Source organism: Colius striatus, chromosome 4 (genome assembly GCF_028858725.1).
Source record: "Colius striatus isolate bColStr4 chromosome 4, bColStr4.1.hap1, whole genome shotgun sequence".
Taxonomy (NCBI): Eukaryota; Metazoa; Chordata; class Aves; order Coliiformes; family Coliidae; genus Colius; species Colius striatus.
In genome coordinates, this window is record NC_084762.1 from 32,264,522 (window position 1) to 32,292,122 (window position 27,601).

Genomic DNA, 27,601 nt, shown 5'->3' on the forward strand with positions numbered 1-27,601 from the left:
AAAGAAGATAAATTATTTAAGAAAAATGTTGCATAAAAGTTTTACTGAACTGAGGGAAAGAAAAAATTCCCATGACTACCTGCTTTGCTCTGAGTAACGTCAATAGAAGTGGCAACATTGAAATAGCTATTTGGAGAAGAAAGACGTAATGGAAAAATCTCTGTAACTGGTATTCTTTTTGTGTTTTTGGGGCATATAACTTTCAAGGAAGCTTAGGGCAACTATTATTGATTCTTACTCGTGTCAACTGTTCCTGTGAAATCAGGATAAATACTTTGTGAATATGACTTCAGGATTATCTATTTTCTTTTTCTTTTCTTTAAACTCTCTTATCTCTATTAATTTAGAATAAAGAGAAACTGAGAGATTTTATGGCATTTGTGATTTTATGTATACACTTTGGTCTAACTTGACTTTAGGTGCTACAGTAGTATTAATCCTGGATATGACTCCAAGGCAACCATAACCAACATAGTGTGCTCCATTTCACTCTTCAGAATTTAGGAAACATGCTCATCCAACAGTCCAATGAAGCGCAAACACAGAGTCATAGAATCTTAAGGGTTGGAAGGGACCTGGAAAGCTCATCCAGTCCAACCCCCCTGCCAGAGCAGGACCACCTAGAGTAGGTCACACAGACACTCATCCAGGTGGGTTTTGAATGTCTCCAGAGAAGGATACTCAACAACCCATCTGGGCAGCCTGTTCCAGTGCTCTGTCACCCTCACAATGAAGAAGTTTTTCCTTATGTTTCTTTGGAACCTTTTATGTTCCAACTTGTACCCATTACCCTTGTCCTGTCATTGGACATCACTGAGAACAGCCTGGCTCCATCCTCCTGACACCTATCCTTTACATATTTGTAAACATTAATAATGTCACCCCTCTTCTCGAAGCTGAGGAGACCCAGCAACCTCAGACTTTCATCATAAGGGAGATGCTCCACTCCATCATCTTTGTGGCTCAGAGATGAGCAATAAGGCTTTTTATCCTTTTTTTTAGCTTATCAAGGACTACATTAAGAGTTTGCTGGTCCATAACCTGTAAATAACAACATAGAAATATAGTCTTTAATTAGACAAAACATAGTACAAATGAAGGGAATCTAACACTAAGTTCCTTTTAGAAATGAGGAGCAATATGAAAGCCAAGAGCTTTGCAGTCAACAGACTTGACTCAGCAAGAGTTAGATAGACTCGTCATCTCTGAATGTTTTTTTGTAGATTTTTTTATTTCAAACTGAAGTTGAAGCAGGACAAATATACGTCCTGTGTTTTGCTGAAGATAAGACAATTAACAAAATGATCTCATTTAACTGTGATGCCAATGTAACTATGGAATCCTAAGCCTCATTTCAGATTCCCGCTTTAAGGCAGGAAAAGTGTTGATTTGAGATTCCAAAAGTAATTGTAGTTTTCTGAGGGATACATCTTTCACAGGTGAAGCAATACTTTACTGAAGATGAAGGTGTATCTTGTGTACCTTTAGTCACCTCTACACACCTTCATTCTGTAGGCTTTGCTGGCATAATTCTGCCAGTAAAAATTGTAAAGATGTGTGATTCAATCATTGGTGTCTTTCTAATTGAAAAGCACTTTTTGTTTCAAAATGGACTTAGATTATATCCAATAAATAAGGCTAACAGTTTTAAAAGGTGAAAAACAAATTCTATTTTGAAGTAATAAAAATATTTCAGTTGACCTGATATTTATTTATTTATTTATTTATTTATTTAAATGTTCATCCATTCAGGGTTAGGATGAGGATACCTGAAAATGTTTATATCTGAGACATTACTAGTGTTGCAAGGTGGGAGAAAAAAAATTATATCTTCAAAATTCTTATAAGAAACAAAGGTTTTCATCTACTTCTGTGTATTAAGATACACCTTACACTTAACTATCAATAAGAAATTAGGAGCTGATTTTAAACTGAGCTACTTTTGTGATGGGGAAGTTGAATCACCTAATTCTAGAAAGACTTTGGAGGAGATGTGGGTGCTTCTGCTACAACTACTGTGATGTATTATGAGAATATAGTTATTAAGCTAGTCTAAGCATTTACAAACTAAGGATTTGCTCAAAATTTTTTAAAAGAAAGAAAAGATATTAATCTTATGTTTCTAAATTACTTAGTGCAGCCATAAAAATAGCAACAAAATCCTCCAGTAGCGGGTTAATGAACCATCATCTAACCATTTTGGAGAGTATAAAAGAATAGATGAGGAAATTAAAATGTCCTTCATGTGGAGAAGTAATCTTTTTTATTTGCCACCATCCAGAAACTATTAATTTGTCAGTGCCTGCATAGGGGGACAGTGGTCTCCACTGATATTTGCCTCTGAAAATGTCATACAACACTACTTTTTGCTTGTCTCATATATATGTTTTTAAATCCTCTCAGAGAATGGATTTTTAACTTTTTACATCAAGACAGTGTCCATTTATTGCTGCTGTTACAGCAATGCAAACAGATATAGTAATAAATATTGTCAGAATACAGAGATCAAAGGAATTACAGCACTAGGCAGAAAATATAAGACAGTTATAGGCATGAGATTGTTGTCCTTCTTGGCACAAATAGCTGGCCACAACTGGGGGCTAGGGAGCTTTTCTTGTTGGGAGGAGCAACTGATGATAGATTCCGTTAACTGTTGGGTGCAAATCTGGCTTACTTACAGGAAAAGTGCTAAATCCTATTTATCACAGTGCCATAGAAAGAATGATAAATCATATCCTTGCTTACAAGTTAAAGCCTACCCACTAGAAAATTATCTGCAAAAAGAGCCTTTACCTCGATTCCTGCTGGGGCCACTCTAACAGTTGGCCAAGTCTATCTTCTGGGGTTTTGCTCTGCTATTGTCCTTTTTGCATTTGCCATACTTCCCCATTAATGCTGACTGTTTCTATTACTGTAAGCAAGGAGATACGGAATTGCTCTCGCCACCAAGTTATATTAGCATGGCCTTCAACATAACAGAAAATATAGTTAGGAAAGGAAAAAAATTAGGAAAAACTGCAAGTCCAGCTTGTCAGCCATGACTCTGGGCAGCTTCACAGGAAATGAGGGGAAAATACTCTTCCTCAATTTGTGTAGCTGATACCAAGAAGTGCACCTTTCTTGGAGAATCTGTACAGTGCAGGAGGGTCTGAATAGTAATAGAGGTCCTCATTCCTCTAACCTATTTTTTCTCACATGTCTTGACCTTCTGCCCTAATTTCAAAGATAGGTTCAACTGTTGAGAATGCTTTATTAAGTCTTTGTAACACTTGTCTTGCTGCCTCCATGCACATATGCAGAAATGTTTCATTATCCAGTCCCTAGATATATAATTCAGGTAACGTTCTCTGAGAAAATAATATGATGTAAAATTTCTACTGAAGAAATCACTGAGTGCAGAGAGGGAAGACTTATTCATAGTTGTTTAAAACACTCCATGATACTAGAGAATTTTGCCTTTTCCCTTTCATTGCTAGTCTGCATTTGTTTGCAGGGATCACAGGAGTTTCTTTACTCAGTCTAATCTATTCTTTTATATTTTGTATTAATGCAAATAAATGAAACTGTTTGGATTAGGGGATGATAGTAATAAAAATACCAAGAAATCTCTATTAGCCTTTTGGCTCTCAAAAAACATTTTCATCTAAATAAAAGAGAAGCACCAAAACAGCAAAAGAGAAATCATTAGGTAAAGTGATTTTATAAATAATGCTGCTGAGAGATTTTCTTTACATTCCTGGTAGAAGATGCAATACCTCATCTGGCATTTTGTCATCTTTCAATCACACTAACTTACAATACGTATGCTTACTGCTTTGTGGAATTATTTGTACATGAGACAGATGGGGAGCTAGAAAGTAGGTTTGTTTTAAAGATATTACACTGTGATTATCACTGTGACTGTATTACCGGACCTTGTTGTTTGAGGTAGTAGGAATTACAGTGGTTATCTCTAACATGTTTTCTTTTTTTTGTCTCTGTCTTTTATCCCATCCACTTGTAAAGTTAGACCAGGATTCTCTGTTTGTAGCAAGTTGAGTGATGTAGAATATCTATGTTAATATACCTGAAGGCCCAAAATGTGTTAATACCTATTTCATTGGCTTATATGTTACATCTTTTTTACTTTTTAGAAAACTAAACTGGAAACAAAGTCACCAGATAAAAAGTAGGGATATACATTGATTGAGGTGAGATAGGGAGCTGAATTTCAGTATAACAAAAAAAATACTGAAGATACCCCATAATACCCTGGATAACCTAAAAATATCCTTTACTTCGTATCATAGCAGCACGGATGTGTGTTCAGATCTAGGTAAGAATCCTTGCATCCTGAAACCCTTTTTACCACAGCTCTGTGCATGTCCTCCTCTGGAGGACTCCTCTGCACTGTGCCTGTTATGGATTTGGGAAGAAAGGACATACTGAACCCAAAGCTGACTTCTGTCCCACACAATTCCCACCTGAGCCTAAGCAGTTTAAAATAATAATGCTATATTATATTGCTGCAGTACTCATCACCACTATGAAACCATTGGAAAGTTCAAAAGCAACCCTTATCCTCATTCATTAACATATTTAAAAGGTCTGGAATCTTCTCTGTTACAAACTAAGACAAACTTAAGACTTCTAAAACTTTCACAAAACAAAGAGCCATATTTTTTGTTGTTGTTTTCCTCATTTGAAATGCCGGTAATTTAGTTTTAACCTGTACAATGAATATAAATAGATAAATAGATAAATGTTAGTTTAAAATTTAGCCACAATTTAAAAATCACACATTTTTATCTTAAATAACTTTGCAAAGAGACATCATAAAGATTTTCAAAATTGATTTTAAATGTAATTTCAAGTCATTAAATTTATTGAAGTTGATCCATTTCCAAACAAGAAACCAAAAGATTCAATTAGAGAATTTTTTCTTCAATACCTTTCCAGTAAATTTCTAATTAAAATTTTGATTTCTAATTAGAGTTTTAGGAATTCCTATTTCTAACTTCTAATTAGAATTTTACTATAGAAAACTGCTTCTGTCTCTGAAACAATAAAAACAAGTGAGAATTTTTATATTAATCATAGTTGTCATAAGTGAAAACAGCTTTTTCTAACTCAGTGAAGTAAAGCACATTAGGATTAATTTCCCTCAGATTTCCTAGGCAAATCGCTTAACCTTCATATGATGACTCCTCCTCATGTACAAAAATGAGGTAACAACTCCCTTTCCTATAGCACCATAGCAGTGTTCTAATACAAAGTAAGTAAATCTACAGATTATGGACTGAAACACTGGTAACTATTTCATGAAATAATTTTTTTCTCCCACTTCAGATCTCAGAAAAAAAAAGTAACATTTCTGACTTTTTTGAGCATTTTTTGTGTTCAGATGGGAACTGATACAGCGTGACGTCTTGCTGCAGTTGTGTATATCTAGTCATCAACTGTAAATCACAGAATCACAGAATGGTAGGGGTTGGAAGAGACCTCAAAAGATCATCTAGTCCAACTGCCCTGCAGAAGCAGGTCCACCTAGATCAGGTTGCACAGGAGTGCATCCAGGCGGGTCTTGAAGACTTCCAAGGAAGGAGACTCCACAATCTCCCTGGGCAGCCTGTGCCAGGGCTCCCTCACCCTCACAGTGAAATAGTTTTTTGTTACATTTAAATGGAATTTTTTGGGTTCCACCTTCGTCCCATTACCCCTTGTTCTTTTGCTAGATACCATAGAAAAAAGGGACGTCCCAACCTCCTGACACCCACCATTTATGTACTTGTAAATATTAATGAGATCCCATGAATGATCCCATGAATATTTTACAAACATAAATTATTTAAACAATTAGAAAAAGCCAAATGTAAATTCAAGTCTGAAATAACTTTCTCCTTGAGGCCTGCATAAGAGAGCATTGAGCATTGAGTGTACACACTGGATACAATGGATGTTGTGGTTGCTCAGAACCTTAGCCTTATCCTCTCCTGCGGTCAGAAAATTTACATTTCTCATTTCTCTTTCAGGAGTCATGGAGCGGCCAGATGTAAGGATAGTTATTTAGTTGAAATCCTGATTATAGTAACAGAATCTTCTATTCCTATACTAGACAACAGCCCTTAAAATATGAAATAATACTGTGCTCACCTATTAAAAGTTAATTTTCTGTTCTGTAATCTAATATTCTCATGACTCTGAATCAAAGAAAAATGCGTAAAGTGGATCAGAAGACTATTACAGAAATGACCAAACTTCTCAATTAGTCTTGATGATGCAAGAATCCACTAACTGTTTTGTACTTGGCTGAGCTACTATACAACATACAATGCGATTCATATCTGAACCAAAGCTCACATATGAACAAACTAGCTTTTATCCTAGGTTTCCTAACAAATTTTTAATTGGAACACATTCCAAGTGAGCTACCCCAGATTAGTGTTGCATTTCCTTTTTCCATTCATAGAAGGTAGGACTCCACAAAGTAAAAAATATATGAAACAAAAGGAGTCTGTTTCCTGGCAAATCTGTTTTTTGTATTACAGTTGTTTTTCTCTAAAAATACCCTCAAATTACTAAATAATTGGAAAGTAGGCAGCCTCTGATCCTTCTCTTTCTCTTTTCATCAGTAATTGAAAGCCTAGCTACAATAAGCTGCATGCAAAAGCTTTAAATCCTTTGGTGGAACACCTTTCCATTCAGAAATGCAGTTTAGCACAGAGAAAAGAGCCTGTTACAATGTGCAAGTAGATTTCATTTCTTGCAGAATTAATAGTATAAAGCAGCTATAATCGTCCTTCAGAAAATAGAAAAAGGAGAATTTAAAAAGAAGTAAGGATAATGATCTAATTTAGCAATGTCTGATATTCAGATAAGCAATCACATTTGGGCTCCATATGACTATTAAATGTGCCAAATTAAAGATGCCAAAGATGCTTAATTCATGCTGCAGATTACCAATAGTATACATTCTTTATGCCAGTTAGATGGAGCCATTTGAAGGGAAGATTAAGAGTGGGATGGTATACAAAAACCATTTTAACAGTGTGATGGAAGAGTATGATCTGGTATTTTCTATATTATAGCAACTGCATGGTTGATTTTAAACCTAATAAACAGAAGCTGCAACCATTTACCTTAGGTTTTATATCTATCTTTGGAAAAGACTAAGACCAAATGTTCTGATTTTCATATTGATGACTCTGCAGATGTAGAAATGTCAAAATGTCACACTGGAAATCTGATGACAAGTTCTTAGAAAGGTTGCTGAAATTGTCCACCCTTGAGCTGTGTTAGACAGCAGCACCACAACTCTGCAAATAGGAATCATCTGATGTATTGGCAACATGACCTAAAGAGGTGACCATGTAGACTAGGTACCCTAAGAATATCAAGGGCTTTTGGATACTGTGTAGTGGTCCAGTTTGTTTTTCACAGTTACTGAATGAAATGCCTTGTGGAGCACAAATACTTCCTTCTTTTAAGATCCATGTGGAACTATAGACAAGGGAAGACAATAAAGATACAAAATAAATCAATGATACATTAGTTGTCATACAAATATCTTCCCACTGTGCAGGGTCTTTTCCAAAGGAATTTTGGCCAGTCTACTAGCCACTAAGAAGCCATAGTTTTAAATTAACAAAGAAGACATGGGCTGTCTTTATATAGATGGAATAATGTCATGCCCATAGGCATAGGTGCCTCAGGGTGGTCTGCCCTATCTTCCCACATCTTAGCCTGAGATAAGGCAAGCTGCCCATTGCACCGCATACATTTGTTTACTCAAGTAAAGCCAAATCTTAATGGAAGTCAGATAATTGTTCCACAAAAATGGCACTTGCGCTTGAAACATTGTTGTGCAGACCACTCTGAAAAGTATCTTAAACTAAACCTATAGTTCTGTGTTTCAATCTATAGATAGATGAAGGAAACAAGAGTGTTGTTGATCAGTTATTTTGAAGAGGTATAGGAAGACGGGAGGCACTTAGCAGTCCCTGCCAGGGCTCCTGCCCTGGTCTATCCTGCAAATTTCTCTACTGGCTCCAGGTTCATTCCTCTCTTTGGCAGTACCCACCTAAGCCAATGCTCACCCATTACAACAAGGATCTGTCAGCCTATTAACAGACTGAAGAGCAAAGAAAATGAAAAGGAACATCCACAGACAGGGATTATAACCATACTGTAGGTAATATGTTTAGTGGTTTGGATTGCTTTCTAGACCTAGCAGATCTAATGTAAAACAAGCATTTTACTGGTAATGGTACACAACTCCTGTATGAAATGAAGAGATTAAACTGTTTATGTTCAACTACTGAAAACACTCCAGAAATTTATGTCAGTGTCAGAAACCTTTTTAGGTTTCAGAAGACATAGGAAAGCTTCAGCCTAATCACAACATGGGAGGTCTTCAGGCTTTTGAGAATGACATTTGAAGGGCATTTAAATTGTTTTCTATAAAAGGAAAGGGCAAATTTCCAGTACATATATAATCACTGGTAGCATTTATGTTGTCATCCTCTCTAAAGCCATAACAAAGTGCACAAATGGTGGATGATTAGAGAGGTCAGCGAAGTGCTCCATTCAGCTGTAATTGTAGAGTTTTTAAAAATTCTTTTGACATCGGAAAATATCATATTTTTTTTTAACCCAGCATTTTGCTGTGATTAGTTAATTCATGCAAAATCTGTGAAGAAACAGAATGGAAAATTAAAAGCAGTAAAACAGGAATGTCATTTTGCTGTAGCGATAAGTAATCAGCAAAATCAATTCACTGTAAAATTACTGCTACCTGCCAATGCTTAACTCCACAAGATCTCAGCAAATTTTTGTTCAAAATACTACCACCTTGCAAGTCTGGAAAGTGCTTTGAAAGAAGTGCTGCCCCATGTACACTTTCGCTGATGCTGAAATCAAGTATTCTCTCTTTTCCTGCTTACTCTACAAGGCACTCTACAAGATTTTCTTATCTCATATAGAAAATCTAAACACAATATTTTGTTTAATTAACATAATTTTTAAACTATTGTTGCCTTTTAAAATCAGGCAATCTTCCTACTAAGGAAATTATGTAATTCATTCTCTCTAATAGTATTTGAAAATAAGTTACATTATCTTTTTTGTGGGTTTTCTGCCAGGGTCTCTCAGTTCTGAGGAATGAAAAGACATGTGCTTTCTGGTGTTGAAGAAAACTTGCATTACAAATTAACCGTATAGCAAAAATAAAAAAAATATAATCTGCAACTGACCAAACAGAATTTCTCATTTCAGTAATATTCTTCAAAATAAGGACTAATTCCAGTGGCTCGTAGTTGGTTAAAAGTGGTGTAAATGTGAGTGGAAGTTTCAGTCCAGGGACAAGGAAGCAAACTACATCACAGAAAGTGGAAGAGTACATGATTTATAGACTTTCTTGTTTCATGGAAGTATGAAACAGAAATAGAGAGAAAACATGGCAGGAAGTACATAGAGCTAGGAAAATGAAGACAGTCCTGTGCTGACTCCACAGTGTGAAGGAAACAAAAAAAAAGAGATGACATTCTGATAACCACGAGCTTAAGTTTTATCCAGAAGTCCAGACCATGAGGAATGCAACTGTTGGCATACTGTAACTCAAAGAAAAAAACAAAAAGACATCTTTATGGAGTATACCTACTTATGTGTAGTTTCGAATTTTGGAAAAACATCTCTGTATACAGCCCTGTTCACACATCAGATACACATTCAGGATGATACTTGAATGATTTGTCAGGTGAACTTTACTTCATACTAGTAAAAAATGATATTGAACACAGCAGGTTGTAACTTTGACATGAAAGGGTCCTTTCCCTTCAGTGCACCTAAATTTCAGCATCGGGTTTTTGTCATTTATGAGGCAGAATGAGGTACTTTCAACTGATCCCCAGACAAACATTCATAGCATCTTAAATGCTGTGATGCCATTTAATGTTAGCAATCATTTCAATTCTTCAGCTAATGGTTGTTTGCTTGCCATCAACAGCCATTAGGATGGAGTCATAAGCTCTCTGGGAGACTTAATATTGCCTTCTCGTTTTTTATCTTATTTTATTTTAGCACATCTTTTTCAAAGATCTTTATTCTCCTATTCAGGATTTCTACAGAAGTCCAGGACAGGGAAAGGTTTTAAATGCTAGTGTCTTGCCTACTGCAGGGTTTGCAACCAAAATTGTAAATCCTTTGACTGTGCCATGTATAGAACAAAGTTTTGGGGTTTCCCCCTCTCCCATGACTACCTCCTTATTTATTACATTGGGTGTTTTTTACAGTGGATGAGCTATGAGGCAGTGCCTCACATACATACAAAAAGATTGATGGAAGAAACTGAGCTGCAAGATAAATGCTGTGACCACTGAAATCTATAGCAAAATTCATACTAGCATCAGAGGCAGCAAGAATAAGTTTTAGGAAATTATTCAGATCTCTCTAAAGTCCTTCCACATACAAGTCTACATTCCAGTTGATGAAAACGTGATTTTTTCCTTATATAATAATCATTATACTTCTGCATGAGACATTTTACATATCAAAAAGGGAAATTGCAAAGCCCAGTGGGACAAACAGGTACAGAAAGTTATGTCAGATTGATCTTAGTTTAGCTGAAGCTCAGATCCATTGTTTCAAAGTGGAAATGAAAAATAAATTTCAGTATTTCGCTGTTTTCTGTAAAACAAAATGGTCTGTAGATATACACAGCTCAGAAAGGATCTCTTGGAATCACGTACAAGGAGCACCTTGAGTTTTTATATGACATACGGTATTAAAAAGCATTCTGACCAGACTCTAATATATATTCTAATTGTAGACAGCATAGTAGCTAATAACCATTTTCTACTCTAATCATGGACAGCATAGTAGATGTACCCAATTGCTCTTTGTATCAACTGGTTTTTTTCCCATTTAAACAACAAAAAAGGTTAGGGGCATGGGGGGTGGTTCTTGCAGATTTCTGTGAGTTCTAATTATAAGTTCTCCCTCATACAAACAAACAGTCCTAACAATCTGCAACTCCTCTTGATTCAGCACTTTTATACCATCTCTTTTTCAAAATAAATTGAAAGCTACAAAGTTTCCAGCAGTACCAACTTTTGTATAGATCTTCATTTGCTCTGAAAGACTTTTTTTTTCCAGATTCTAAGATACTGCTGTAGTTTCCGTAGTAAATTTAACTCATGGTTATCAGTGAAAAAACACCTGAAACATAGCAATGTTTCACATATTATCAGCCATTTGCTAGTGACACAAGAGCTGCAGGTGAAAGGAAGGATGACTTTAAGTATATTTATTTTCATACCTGTGCATTCAAGCTGTTTGCCTTGCAGAAAAAAAACCAGATGTCTTAAAGCTGATAAATGTGACTGACACTGTTTAAGACAGAGTGACTTCAGACATTTTCTTTCTGGTTTGCAGTACAGGTGACCTCAGCTGGAGGTAGCTATTATGCAGTTGTTTTCTCAGATCTTTGCTTTTCACTGTACTCCTTTGCAGGTTCATGTGTCTGCAGTCATCACAAGTTTGTTTAAAATTGTCTGTATTCTACACATCCTCAATCTGCTGAGAATAAATTTAAGTAGCCCTGAGGTATGAATACAAATGTAATCTGAATACAAATATTTCACCTTTTATTTTTGCAGCCGGACCCTGCAGGCAGAGATATTTCCATCCGACCAATCTTGGAGCACTGCGAAAACACTCACATGACAATTTGGCTTGGGATCGTCTATGCTTATAAAGGCCTGCTGATGGTAAGCATAGATTGTCCTGCACACCACTGACTTCAAGCTGCTATTTACTGATAGACATGAACTGAATTGTATTTGACTTTCTGATGGCTGGGAGTGAGTTAAAACTTCCTTGAATACATCTCTTGTAATCAGACCTCTTCTAAAGTTCACTAGGTATATGGATATGTGGATATATGCATAGGTAAAATATGCATATGTGGATATGTGGATATATGCATAGGTAAAATAAATAAGACATCAATAGCACTTAAGCTTAATACTATAGATATACAGCAAACCAAGAAATTGAGTAGCGAAAAGGTGAGTCTGTGAATGAGACAACTTTGGAATCAAAGGATGATCATCTGAATTCCCTTAGGTTCTCCAAAAATGTGAGGCTAAGTTATTCTAGATGTTTTCTTCTGAGCTGCAAATGTCCTTCAGGAACAGTTGCAGGAGATGCATTATTTTGGAGCCTGAATCAAAATAACCATTTTGTCAGTGAGACACATCTCCACAAAAAGATTTAGTTACTAAGATGGATCTCAGGAACCATGAATCCCGAATCTTTATAACATTTTTTTTAAAAAAACCCAAACCTGTAAAGGTGACTATTAGTGATTAAAAGCTTCTAAGCCTGAAGGTTTTAGAATCATCTAATTTTGACAGCTGACAATCTATCTTAAGTTAAGCCACATCTGGATCCTAAAACTAGGTAGACAGTAGTTTACACCGCCCAGAGGGTTTAATCTGTTTTGGTTTTGCAGCATGCCTGTTCATTAGGACACCTGTGAAAGACTGGGTCAGCTGCTTCCAATTGGAGTGGTTGGTGCTGCTGCCCTTCCTTGGAGAAGGTGGGGAGAAGGAGCTGCTAGTGACTGAGGCACTCATCCTTCCTTTCCACAGCAAATGGCTTTGCTGCAAAGTCCTGCTGTTTTTCATTCTATTTTTTTCAGATCTTTAAATATGCAACATGAAGTTCAACAGGAAGGGGTGAGAGATATTAAAAAAAAAAATCTAAGCTCAGTTTCTAGGACCTACTCTATCTTTCAGGAGAGATCAGGTATTAGGAGAGATTCCACATCTCAGCATGCCTTATTGGGCAGTTCTGAGTGGCTCTGGATTCACAGTAACCTCGGCATGTAGCACGGCATTGAAGGATTTGTGTTTGGAGGCAAGGACACCAGAAGTTAGTAGCCATGACATTGACCAGGACTGAGGCCACAGTTTGCCAGTAAGATATATCTGCCCATTGGTATAAAACATCATGCTTTATGCAAAAACACAGCACATCACTGGAAATTGTCCCAGTATGTTTTATGTGGACTTTCCTTGCACGCCAATGAACTAGTCCAACTCAAAACAGATTACTACAAATCAAAGAGAGCAAGGACTTCTTCAGGCTGTCAAAACACCTGTAGCCATCTGCAGAGGCCTGTCTGCAAGTCCCTGTGTAGAGCTGAGAGCTTCTGAAATTCCTACTTATATTTCTTTAGTTGATTCTTCCTAATCTGCATAGTCCTAGGTTCTGCTTTTGTCTCTTTTTAAAGCCAAATGTTCCAAAGAGATACAGCTAAACTGGAAAGCATAGCTTTTATATCCAGTTGCTGGCAAAGTATTTAACTATATTGCAATATTTACATTCAATGTGATGATAGTTTGTATCTGTTAGGGCTTTTATTTCTCTTCAGGAGTGAAATTTTTTACTTTTTGTCCATTTTCTAGTGTATTATTTCATTACTGTTTTGACATACCTGTCAATAAATTCCTGCTCTTCACATGGGATGGTATTTTTCACTTTGTATATTTAATTTCACAAGATTTTTCTTCAGTAATTTATTAAAATGAACAATGTTTTCCATGCCTCTATTACTTTCCAATTTCCTTGTACAGAAGTTTTGAACAGTTTATTTTGTGTTCTTCCTGGTAGAATTTGCCAGTGTTCCCTGTTCAAGTACATAAGACGTTTTTCATTGTGGTTCTCTTTGAAAGGTAAACAAGTAAATATATTTGGTTTTACTTAAAGTGATATAAATGAATAAATTAATTTAAAATTAATTTTAAAATACTGAAGTATTCAAATGAATGGGGGGAGTTTTCTGCAAAAAAATAACAATATTTTCAATTAAAAATTAAAGAGGGAAGATAACATATATAGAGATTATTTCCAAGAAGTTTCTTTCAGGTTTGAGTCATGCTGGACAGTAATCAAACTATGTAGGTTCTCACTAGTCCTTTGCCCTAGATTGGTTTGTTGGCATATCTGTTGGATTGTTTTCTACAAGAAAAGTGACTCAGTTTATTTAAGTTTACAAATGCCATTTGGCATTACTCACTATACTTATTTCAGGCACATAGTGTTTCATAACCACCAGTGAAATATACACTTTTTATTACTCCAATGGCCTTTTATCACACAAATTGCTACATATGAAAAAGGAAGATATATGTCTGAATCAAATAATTGATGAGGACAACAGGATTGATGTTTTTTATCGCATCACCAAAGTTGTTTCTGTACGTCACATGTACTCTGCCTTCAGAACCAGAACCTCTCAGGTTACTGTGTCATTTTATAAAGATTTATCTAATACAAAATTCTGCAGTTTGTAATAATAAAATTTGTGTTTCTAAATTAACATATTTTATGCTTAAGAGCTAGTATAGCTAGCTACAGTACAAAGCAATATTTAAGATGAAATGGCTTAATGATTTTCTCAGGCCAAAATTATTTACAATGACCTTTTGTCTCAAAACAAACATACAAAATTTGGGATCACCTGAAAAAACACTTTTTTTTTGTATTGACAATGTAAAACAATACTGTCTGTTCTGATAAATTAGGTATACTGATGCAGTGAATAAATCACTCAGGGTAGGGCAGAGCACAGATGGGTGGGGAAGGCAAGGTAAGATAAAATAAGGGAAGGCATTACTCTCAAGGTAACAACGGTTCCTACTATGTTAAAGTAAAACATTAAAAGTCAAATTCATGCCTTTTGAAGGGATGTGAAGAAATCCTTGCTAACTGTATGAAGACTTCTCAGCTGTTGGATTCATATTCCTCAGGACTGGTGACCAGAGAATAATAGGAAGATGATCATTCTAAATCTTCCCTTTGTCATTGTATTAGTCTTCTCAGTGGCTCCGGCCAAATCCCACCATACATATGAGACTCAGTTTTTTTCCCATCTCAGTTACAGCTCCTAAAAGGCTACATACAAGTTTAAGGTCTATCTGTGTGTACATGGTGACCATTGGTTGCAGTATGTCTAGCTTTTGATTTCTGGTTATGTAGACATGGTTGAAAAGTACCTTTATTTTATAAATTCCAAAGGGTAATAGAAATCATACCATCTCAAATTTGCCAGTGCTGCCATTATTAGTGAATGCACTAATATCTTTCTGAGAGGTATGAATTATTTTTCTGATCTCAGACAGAACAGTAGCAGATTGAAGATGGACTGGACTCCTCTAGAGTGTTTTGCTTATTAAGTGCACACACTAGACTTGTCTAAAGTTTGATTCCCCTCTTCTTGATAATGTGTTCAGTTAACATTAGGTTCAAGGTGTACACATTTTGGAAGTTTCATTGTGTTGCTGACGTAGCATCATTCAGTTTCTGAGAGACAAGCTTTTAAAGTTAAGGTATATTTTCCAGCTGTTGCTCAGTGTTATCAAATCCTACTTTTACACTGTAAGTGTTAATTGAGGGATTTTTAAGTTATAACTAATATTACTGACATTTTTAAATATACAGTCCTTAGCTAACCTTGCTAAGGGTGAAAAAATCAATGTTTCATGATGGAGAGAGTGAAAACTGATGCATATACATCATGGGACTTACTAAAGGTCACTAAGAGTAAAAACTATAATGCCTTCTAATGATTCATATTCCAGCATTCTGGTTTTGTCACTAACTATAGTTGACATACTGCATGACACAAGTCCATAATTGATTAAAACATATCTTTGGAATAATGTTCAATATTAATTTGAAGTCTGAAAGAACCCTCTGAATCCTGAGGCTCTCTAATCACTAAGTTGAATTTGTCTAGTTCTGACTTTCACACCTTAAGCCTTGGTGGCATGCATGTAATCTCTCTTTCTCTAAAATGACCACATGCCTTTATTTCTAGGCAAGCTATCCCGACTTTGGATAAATTTCTGTGACTTTTCTAAAAATCCTACTGCTGTATGAAAATTGCTTTTATTAATTGTTTACTATTCTTCCCCTTTGCTTCCTCTTTATCATTTTCAGCCATTAAGTTATAGCCTCCTTTCAATCTATGTACAAATACGGGACATTAGGTTAGGAATTTTTGGAAACCTTTCTGTTTTTTCAGTAGCTTCTCATTAATAGTTACACCTTGAGATCTGTTACCTAGATTACAATCAGTTTACATTTGTTATATAGATTTTGTAACATGCTATTTTTAAATAACAATACCATGCAGCATTTAGACAAATACGACTGAGAAATTAAGCAAGCTTCATGTGGTTGTCTATTCAGTGTTGCACTCTCACTGAAAGCAATCGTAGTATGTTAAATTATATCCCTATCTCTTCTCTTTTTTTAATCATTTATTGCCTGAGTTCATGTATCAGCCATTTCATTAATTTGCTCAGGATAAAAATTACCATAATAACCCTGTAATCCCTGAAGATGTTCCACTTTCACTTTTCCCATATAGCCTCTTTATATCGTAAGTGCAGCTTTGCCAGAATTCTAATAAATATCAACAATTAAGTCCAGCAGTCCTAAAACTTCTGCATGCAAGTCACCAGTTCTCTCTGATTATAACAGCTTGTCTTGAGAGGGTTTTCAAGAGCTCTTTCACCGTTGGAATAAGCTGCATTTCACTGCTTTGGCAAGATGTGAATGCATTGTTCAATCTCTATATAAATTATTAGGTTTCTTTTTTCTCTATGTACATTTTTAGAAGTCCTTATGAATACTGTTAAGTCTGATAGCCATTGATTTTCTAATATATATTTAAGTTCCATTTCCACTATCTGTATTTTAGAACTTTAATTCATAATCATCATTATTAATTTCCTCTTTTTAACTTTTGTTACATTCTGTCTAGCCTTCAGCCAAATTTATTGCTTGTTTGCTTTAAATTCTATGGCAATACAAAACAATTTTTAAGTGAAGTAAAGCTTCTTTACACCTAGGAAGTTTAGGGCAGATCGTTTACAGCACATATCTTTCAGTTGCTGTTTGTAACTATTCCTATTGCTTCCTCTGCTCCCTTCTCCAATACCTTCCTTCACCTTGATGGATAATTCATAAACATTGTTTTTCTAAAGTTTTCACTTATTTGGAAGCAGATTTTCCAGAAGGAGTTAAGTACCATGGCTTAGAATTTGGGCTGCAGTCAGTGCCCAGTGGCACAGTCTTCAGTAATGACTTGATGCTCTTGCCTTGGCAGGCAGGAGGTGAGAGTATCTTCACTGGAATACACAGTACTCACCAGCATGAAATGCCTCTCCTTTGAATTCCAGCAGAGGTTGGTTGCGTGACAGACACTAATAAGCAAATACTCAGCCAGAGTCCAGGTAGCTGTTAGCATGTATGGAAGCACTAACAGCTTTCAGGCACCTACAAATGATACTGATGGACAGCCTGGCCATCCTTGCTGGCTGCTGGATGTAGTTCCTCACAAACACTTCAGGTGCTTAGCTCTCTCTGTATGTCTAGCCCAGGAGCTGCTTATGAACGTTACAGCTGTGGTGTGTTACATGCACTTCTTATTTTTACTGTTTTGCTGTATTTACTCAATATAGACTGGACATAAAGAATATTTTTCTCACTCTGAGTGAAGTGAAGGAATAGAGTAGATCACTTAGAGAGGCTAATCAGCTTTCATCCTTAGAAGATTTCAAAGCCAGACTGGATAAAGCTATGAGCAGCCTGGTCTGACCCTGCAGCCAATCCTGCCTTTTGAGCAAGAGGTTGCACTGGATTATTTCCTCAAGTCTCTCCTGATTATTTTATGATCCCATATCAACAATATATCTATTCTTAAATTTTCTGTGTAATGAAATTGAATAGTCTTCATGTCATGTTAAAATTCCTAATTATTTATTGAATATACCTTTGATTTTTAAACACATTTATTTGTATTCTTTCCTAATTCCCATCATGATCAAAAAGTACTTAGAAGGGATTGCAACCTTCTCAAATAATATACACAATTCCTCCTTTGTGGTGGAAGTGGTACCAGATATTAGTTATAACTTTAATGGTATTTTAGCATCTAAAACATAAGTTACCATATGGTTTGATAGGATAAATGTTTCCCTACTATGACCACAAGGAAACTTCAAATATATTCTCAAAGTATTGCAGTATTCCCTTGCATATCTCTTGGAATCCATTTTTATATAGCAGAAATAGATTTAAATTGTAGCATACACTTGTTTTTATCAGAGATGTTTGATTGATTTACAGTCTTGTGATTGTCTGTGGCAATCTTATGCCAGAGACGATATAATAAAGCTGTTCCAAATGGATATATCCTAATAATTAACTGCATATTTGTTTCAACTTAGTTACTACAACATGTCTTATGATGAAGCAGAATTTTCACAGAGGAAATTAAAATATAATCTGAATAGAAACAACGGAAAATATTTTATTAGCCTATTGATTTGAATGGCTGAAGAATAAAGTGGAAAGGTTTTATCTGGATGCGTGTTAGCGTCCTTAGCTTTGTGTCACTGCTCTTCCATCTTGCCCTGGGTAGGACGACGCTAAGTGCCCTGCAGCATTAAGGACTTTGCCAAGACCTTTACGAGGAAAGCCCTTTGTAATAGCTAAATATCGCATCTTGCAATTTAAAAAACTGTTTAGCTATTATCCTAACAGTCAATAGAAATATTAAGTTTCCGTTTGGTACCATCTCTCCAGAGCAGCTCTGTGAAAATGAACTAAATACACAGCTGACTCATACCAGATCAGGGAAAAGAGTGACAGTTTAACATCAGATTTTGGGAGAGGTACAAGTGTATAGCTTGTCTTTCAGTTTGGTAACCTTACTTGGTGTGCTGGTGATGCTTTTTTTAAAAAATCCCTTCTTTACGCAGCTTCCTGAAAACTGACTGTATTTTTCACTGCCCAACTGTCCAGTGAAAATCTGAAAATCAAAATTCTTATTTTATTTTTTAGTTTTGGAAATTCTCATTTAAAAAAATCTGCAGACAATTCACTAAAATAAAAACTTGCCTACATCTTTGATGATCTGGATTTAAAGAGTGAACATGCCTAGGGAAACTCCGTAATTCCAGATTCACAGTTTCTTAGGGATGAGAGTTTTTCACAGGCCAGAGTCCAGAACTGCCTTTGTTTTGTGATGACAGGATAGGAAATCTTCCAGTAACCTAGCCAGATTTTTTCTTTTTTTCCCAAAAGGTCCCAGATGTCAGATCTCTGAGGAGAAGGCTTGCTTTTGTTCTTTCATGCAGCACAGCAGGGCTGTGATCCACAAGTGAGCTCAGGAGGTGCTACTACAATACAGTAATTAGCTGCAAAGATACAGCTTAGTCTAATACACATTTTTTCCAAACCTGTAGCCTTTAGTTATTGGCAATCATGACTTCTGACAAGATTGGAGAAATATCCTCTGGTATTTCTCTGCTCTTGTCTGATATCCTTATTATAATTTTCTTTTCTTCTTTATCATTCTTTCCTAATACTGCTCATAACCCATCTTCAAAGTATAAGCAGACATGACTTTGAAATTAAACATATAGACAAAATGGTTTAAGGGCAGTACAGGGCAAGAGGGAACATAGAACATAAATAATTTCCTGCCTCTCATCTGGCGGTCTATGCAGTCCAATAGCAAATTAGACATTTGATTGTATTTATTAACATATATAGTGGATCAGTAGGCAATCATTATTACTGTGTATAGCAGTAATTCTGGTGAACAAGATTTAAAATTAACTAGCCAGTATAGTTTTCAAAAATAATGTCAACATTTTTCCAATACTTCAGCTACAAATACTTCTAATATATTCTCAACTATCACAATGTAGCCAGTACAAGATTGTTAAAAGTTAAAGTTTGACTGTTAAACTCTGTAAATGCAAACGTTTTCCTCTCCATAGTCCTGTTACCCCTCGAAGACTTTAATATATGTTTCTCTTAGTGAGCAGTATTCTGTCTTTTGTCACAATGGTATAATCCTGTTGTTTGAATGTACTGTTTTCCCCAAATTTATACAGTAATTGTCTCACAGCCTTTTTAGATGCACTGACAACACAACCTAAACACACCATATCAGCTGCTACAAAGGTAATACTCTAAATCGGTGAGGTGTCAAATACAAGCTGTCTACCCTCAAAGAAAAGGTGAAACAAACCAGTCAGCCAATACCTTCAGAGAAAACACAAACCAGCACTTTATGACATTTTCTACATCAACAATATATGTATTTAGTGGACCAAAATGGGAAAAGCCCGTAAGTGAATGATGGTGTTAAGAAGCCTTACAAGTTACCTTCTAAACTTTTCTGACTTGAGATTGCCAAAGAGATTTAGACTATTAGATCTGAGAGTAAACTATTGTGCTCCTTAACTTTTAGATAACTGCATTCTGTTGAAGAATGCATAGCCCTGAGTTCTTTAAACTCCTTCCATGATACACAGGTACATCAGGATCCTCAGGAGGAGGGTTGTAACTGCCAGCAAGGAGCTGACTAGACAAGCTGTTGTAAAAGTATATGTGTCCTACCCCTCTCAAAATCCAGCACATTTGCATCACCAAGAGCTCCTTGCCTCCATCCCAATGTGTTCATATATGCCTTCTTTAAAGATTGTTTAATCAAAATTTGCAGCAAATATCAGAACTAACGTCCTACACAAGAGTCAAATAATTAAGACAATCAGTCTCTCAGTGCATAAAATCTGACAGCTCTGAAAGAAGTTTGAGAGTTCCTTCTGAAGATAGCCTCTACACTGGGGTGATGGTCATCACCAGCATCATGGTCTTGAATCAAGATGGCTCACTCCATGGTTTGTGTGGGACCCAAGCCAGCAGACACATACTAGAAGTCTTAACCAGCTTGAGCCTTCCAGGAGCAAGAGCAAGAGACAGCTGTGTTGCAAATACCAGCAGGCAGCCTTAAGTAGCCCTTAAATTGCAGAGCAGTCTCAAGGCTTAGGTGCTCCCAAGCATAATAAAAAGTGTGATTTACATAGCAAGAGAAGATCAGTGTTTAAGGTTTAGGTATCAGGAGTCAAAGGCAGCTGAACTGGGGTACTAAGACTCTGTGTGTTTAACTGAAGTTCATAAGTTTCATATTCAAAACTTGTCAAGAAATCAAGGAAATCTGGACCTTTCAATAGCAACATCTGCACCCTATTCCTCAACCATCCATTTTAGGGATTTTCAGGATTTTTGCAGTCAGAAAAGTAAATCTTTCATTTGTGCAGATTTTTCCGAGCCTCAGGAAGTGGGATAATAACAAAGGCAGATGGAGGAAAAGCAAAGTGTCATGTTCCCACAGGAGGGGTCTATCTCAGAAGAGAAATCTTATAAACCCCATGGAGCCCTGAAGGCACCTGTAGCAGACAAACAAGGAGCACCACTGTCCTGGCAGCAGGCTGCAGAAATCTCTCAGCTTTTATCTGTATTTGTTTCAAAGACGCAATGTGACTTTTAGAAAAGGAAAGCTCTCTTCCTGAGGCAAGCATTTTATTGAAAATGCCAATAAAATTTAAAAACAATGGCCTCAAATTTATAATGCATCATTCTGAGATACAGTGGCTGAAAAAGCCACTCCCTTTCTTTAGTTATCATATAAATATATTCGTTTCATCTGGAAGACACTTAACCATTTTCTATGCTGTTCTCAATTATAAATGGGAATGGGCCAAACCATAACCCCCCAAAACTGTCCAAATGATCTTTCTCCATTATAATAGATATTTTAGATCGCTTTATAACTGCCTCAGCTATAAATTCATGCCCATTATTTGTAATAAATGTTGGCCTCATCTAAGTGTGTTGGCCGTATTCCCAGAATAATGCTTTTGGAAAGGAATCTGTTCATAGTGGGAGAAGTGGGAGAGAGTGAGGGATGACCTATAACCTTAAAAATCTCATTAATAATTAATCATAGCAGGAAAAGACAGAAATCTTCTCCATAGTTAATCAGAGTCTCATCTCTTTCAAAACACGATACAGATATATACACAAGGATTCCTTTTACCCCTTGAAGCAGCTCAGCTCAGACCAGCCTGGTCTTGGAAAGCATAAGTTTGCAGCACAGCTGAGTTGCACAGCAGCAAGGGTGCAGGGAGCGCAGAACATGCAGCCCCTGGTGGATTGGTGGATTGTCTGGGAAGAGTAGGTTTGCATCTTGAAAAAAATGGTGTGATCAGTGTACATCCCCAGAGAAGCCAAGTAAATATAGTGGACAATTTACTTCTGCAGAGCCTGTAAAGGAGTCTGTACATTCCCTGCTCTGTCTGTGCACAGTACCAGACCCACAGAAGAGTGCTGCCTGCATCCTTCCTTACTGGAAGTATCATCTTCACTACTTGAGGGGCTCTGAAAAGGCATTAGGGGACGAGTTGCCTCTCTGGCACAATGCTGCCCAGCTCCATAAATGGTTTCTTGCCTCAAGTGCCCTAGCTGAATGGGTCTGAGACCTCTCTCTGCTCCAGGTAGCTGCCTACATACACCTTGACCTCCCAAAAGCAATCCTCTCCTAATGCTCTGCCTGTAGTAGCTGCTACTGTTCTTCCTGCAATTGTTAGGCTGCTGGGAAGGACAGGACAAAAAGCAAGGAACTGGGCTGAAAGTAAGCTCTAGTCCTACTAGAGAAGATGGCTAGAGAGCTAAGCCTGTGACAAGGAGGCAAAGAAATGCCCTAGATAGGACCTTGTCCTGCAGCAGCATGTGGAGGGGAAAGGGAGAGAATGGAGAATGGAGACTTGAATTAGGATTGCAAGGACAACTGCAGCTGCTGTTGCTGGGAAAAGCTACTCCTGCCTATGTATCTTGATATGGATTGTAGCAGTGATGACAGCACTGAAAAGTGAGTGAGCAAGAGACTTGCCTGGACTGGGCAACACCTCCAGCCTACCACGCTCCATGGGCTGAGAGCAGATGCCTAATCTGCCAAACTTTTCCAGCCAGGTCTGCTCATGAACATGTGGCAGGGAACATATGCGCTGTAGGCAAGAGAATGAAATAAGGTAGGAGACAAGCTCAGCAAAGGGAGGGCAGGGCTGGCAGTTCAGCAGTAAGTCCTGCTTTGATGTGCTTGAGTGAGGAAGTAGGTGGCTGCAGCCTGCTAGTTTCTGTGGGAGTGCAAAGCAGCTGAGTCACAAATGGTTGGGTTTGTTACCATTGTCAGTTGAGGTAAAAACTAAGCAAATAATCAAGGGAATTTGCAATTCCTAATGCCCAGTTGTTGCTGCGGTTGAAAGCACATAGGGGCAAAACTGAGTTTGTCTGTCAGTTCCCAATTCTCTTGTGCTCGAGTGGCCATGCAATGGTGTTCCTCTAGTCCAGGTTGTTTGCCTTTGAAATTTTTAATATTTTTTTTTCCCCACAGAAAAAAAATCAGAAGGTAATTTTTTATTAGGCAACTGCAATTAATCCCCAAATGACATCATCATAGACCTCTATCTCACTGGATTACCGCATGGGTTGCAGTTCTGTAAAACAGAAGATTATCTCCACGACATTTCAGTAGCTAAATGAGATGGTCTGGAAGGAAGGGTACCAAGGTCAACGGGAGCGCACTTTCTTTATTTCTTCTTCTCTATCCCTGCAGTGTGATCAGAAGAAACTAGAAAACATAGAAACCATGTCTTTGGTCTCAGTGATGGTTCCTTTCTCTGTCTTTCCCTTCACTTCAATAGGCTGCCATTCTTCCCAGGGCACCTTACACTCTTACTGGGCTTTGCCTAGACTGAAGGCTGGGTTACTATTATCTTGAATTCGTTTATGATTTTACTGTGTTGCTAGAATTTCTCTGAGGAATGCAAGAGAAAGAAAATAATAGTTTGCAGCAGTTCATGTTGTAGAAAAATCTAATTAAATTTCAAGGAGTGAAGACGGCTTCCTTACACTAAAGACTTTCCCTGGCTGAACCGAAAAAGCATATTGCAAATAACAAAGGAACTCAAACTTAAAAATACACCAAAGAAAAAAGCAAACAAAAAATTGTCACAAGAATGTTTTATGCCAGAAATCATTAGACAACTGCAATTGAAAGGCCATTACCAACTCCCTCTGTAATAAAAGACACAATAATTGCAGTCTGAACTACTAGGGTGGCACTTTCTACATTGTATATTTGCCTCCCATGGGACACATCTTGGCATTTCTGTTTATTAATGTAAGCGATAATCATACAATGAATAACTGAATTGATAAGAGTATATTGAGAACAGTTGCTAAAAATAGCTAAAAGAACAATACATTATATACTGCAATCCTTGAAACCAAGCAGGAAGGACTCAGTTTAAAAATTACTAAAAGTATAAAATAAATATTGCCATGGTATTTAGACAAATTTGTTACCATCACAACTATTTCCAAATTCACTTTCTTCTTGTGAGAGGACGGATCCATCCTAGTGAGCAGAACAGATCACATAGGTAATCAGATATTGAGGAAAAGGTAGGTGTATATCTCTGTGTTGTAATATCATCTGTATTTGTCAACTTATAAACCTTAGCAGTTTTAAATTAATGCCTTTTCTGGATATCAGCCAATTCCTCTTATAATTACCATCTTTTTTCCTTCTTTTATCATTTCAGTTATTCGGGTGTTTCCTAGCCTGGGAGACACGAAATGTCAGCATTCCTGCTTTGAATGATAGCAAGTACATCGGAATGAGTGTATACAACGTGGGGATAATGTGCATTATTGGTGCTGCTGTTTCATTCCTTACTCGGGATCAACCCAATGTGCAATTCTGCATTGTTGCTTTAGTCATAATATTCTGCAGCACCATTACACTCTGCCTTGTGTTTGTACCTAAGGTAGGTGAATCTGTTTAGCATAGGCCTGAATTTTTTTCCTTTGGTTTTGTAATTGCGATTTAATGTGTAAACGTTCATTGCCCTTTCAAGTACAGGAGATGTGTGTGAATTCTAAACCAAGCCCATTTATAATCTCTTATCTCTGGATCTTGAGAGGAAGAAGATAAGCTTCATGACATTTTGGAGAAAGTAGAATATGCAAAGTTACAGGAGTGTGAATAGATGTATTTCCATTCTATGATTTCCAATAGCTATATCTTTACTGAATTTGTGACTGGGGAAACATAGGTTGTTTTCTCTCCTTTCAATGGTATAGTCTCCATTTCCAACTTTTTTTGACTTTTTGGAAAGAGTGATAAGTGAAGATTCAGGAGAGAAAGGTCCCTTTTTCTACTTTGCTATGTTTTTTATTTACCTTAAGTAAGACTATCGGGATCTCTGCTTCTATATCTACAAACAGTAAGACCTTTTTAGTTTACTGGCATGCTATGAGGTCAACTATGTTGAAAACTCTAACATATTCAAGTAGACTTTATCAGTATTTCAGAGGAAAACTGTATGTATGCTGCACATTCTGACACTGAAGAAATAGTTATTAACAGGTATATTAATGAACTGAGGCACAGACCAAGAGGCACATGATTTAATTTCTTTTTGCTCTTTACATCTCTGACGATGTGCTTGTTGTGCACTGTTGCAAGAATTGAGAAGACACTCACGGAAGACTGGAACTTCATCATTTCACTTACAGAATTAAGCTATAGACAGGAGTATGACAGATTTCTACATAAGCTGAATTTAGCAAAGCCTCAAGTTCTGCAGAATGTATTTGATATTTTGAAGTAAAATGTACAATTCTATTCCCTTTAAGTGTCTTGCATAAACCTAGCATACCACCCCAAATCAGATGTGTATGCAGCTGGATGACTGAAACATTTGCAAGGCAGGAGTCAAGATGGAAATCCTTTCACCTCTGGGATCTGTTTTTAGGTTTTCCAAATGTGTGAAAAAGTTTCTGACTCTACTGTCCATGTTCAATCAATATGTTGAGTAAATTATAGTGAATAGGCTCTGTTGCTAAGTGGCATCTCTGGTGATGGTTCTAATAGAGGGACCAAGAGCTATATGTGTAAAAGAGAAAAACTAATAAATTTATCTCAAAGTGTTCCCTCTGAAAGAAATTAGAGGCACAGACTAGCAACAGAAGCTGACTTCTGATCTGAAAAAAAAAAAAGGGGTGAAATAGTTTGCTTTCCAGGACCAACTAACCTGGAAGTTTTTACAAGTTGTGCAGTTCACTTTTCAAATATTAAAAAGCTGTACGGATGTATATAATCATACTTTTATTCCGGGTCTTAAGGAAGAGGCACAAATTCCTTCTAAACTAAGGGAACATTCACAAACGTGCAGTGGAGAGTTTTTCAAAATACTGCAGGATTAAATGTGTAAGCTGTATGAAAATGCATATTAAAGCTCTGATGCCAAAAATACCTTCACAGAATGTCAGAACTCTCTTCAAAGAGAAAATATTAATGCCGTGACATGCTCTTCTCCCCTCTTTGCTTTCATGCTCCTTTGCCCATCCTTCTTTTCTGCTGCCAAAGGCACTGAACTGACTTTTCTGTTTCCTTTTTTAACCCCTTCATCTGCTCTCCTTCTAAACCCCAATTACCCTGCCCTCATTTTTCCTCCCAGTTCTCTCTACTCAAAATACAAATATGAACCGTAGCCTTCTAGCATGAAATACTTCATCTCATTCCATGTATTGTCAAGTTTCCAAATGCTTTGTTATTTTGCATTAAAAATGGTCATTAGTACAAAAAAGCTGGAATGCAGCATTTCTAATGCTCATGTGAATGCTTTCACAGCTTGTGCTTTTATGTTTTGCCCTATATCTCTTCTCACCATGCTGTGCCACAGATGTGGCAGGACAGCAGGCAAGATCTCTCTCCTGCAACTTGTTCCAGCACAGATTTCACAATAGCCTGTCTAGACCCTGCAGAAAATTAGATGTGAAACCACCCAGTTTGTGCATCTAGGTAAGATGTCAGTGTTAGGCAGGTGTCAAATCTCTTGCCTTCAACAACTATATAGTCAATTAATACAGTTTTGGTGACATAGGAAGATTGCTGGTGAAATACTAAAGCCCGTGGCTCATCAAGTGCAGGAGATGATAATGAAGACTTGGAAAATTGCACTCTTTTTTAATTAAGTTCAGTCCAGAAAAATGCAAGCCATAACATGGTTTTGGGACACGTTCTACTTCTCTACTTCTCTGCTATACAGAGTAAAACACATTACTTCTAACTAATCTTCAGCAGTCTCCTGGGCCAACAGTGCTTGAATTCAGTTTTGCCCCACAGCTCATTTATGAATCTGAATACGCAACTATTCAACAGTGTTGGCAAATTAGGGAATGAAATATGACAAATTCCACTTCTCTCAGTTCTAGTAATCTTTTTTACTTATAAGAGCCTGGTTACTATACTTCTCCACTCAAATGTCCATCTCTTCCACTGCCATTTTGTGTGGCACTACACAAAAATGTGCCTCCAAAAAGTGTGAGGAAAATCCCACAGTAGAGTAAGATAAATCAGGGGAAGAAGTGCTCGTCATTGTCTCCATTTAAAGGTATCCTCAAATACAGATGTTGATATCCATTATAGCGCATTATTATAGATTTCTGGGCTCAAGGATATTGTGTACAAGTGATCTGCAGAATTCAAACATACATGATTAATATTTTTTCTGTTAAAAGTTATCTGCTATGTCTAGTTACCTTTTTAAGAGACAAGACGTCTATAGTGTTTTTCAACATACTTGTCACTTCTTTAAAGGAAGAGATCCTAATATGTATTCTATCT

At 36.8% G+C, this 27,601-nt stretch overlaps 1 protein-coding gene across 1 annotated transcript in view; it reads left to right on the forward strand.

Moving 5' to 3' along the window:
* The window catches only part of GABBR2 (gamma-aminobutyric acid type B receptor subunit 2), a 487,689-nt gene that overhangs the window by 441,111 nt on the left and 18,977 nt on the right, over positions 1 to 27,601 (forward strand). The window contains exons 14-15 of the mRNA XM_061995459.1: positions 11,634 to 11,744; positions 24,513 to 24,737. Of these exons, the coding sequence (XP_061851443.1) occupies positions 11,634 to 11,744; positions 24,513 to 24,737 (336 nt within the window). The remainder of the gene's footprint in view (positions 1 to 11,633; positions 11,745 to 24,512; positions 24,738 to 27,601) is intronic.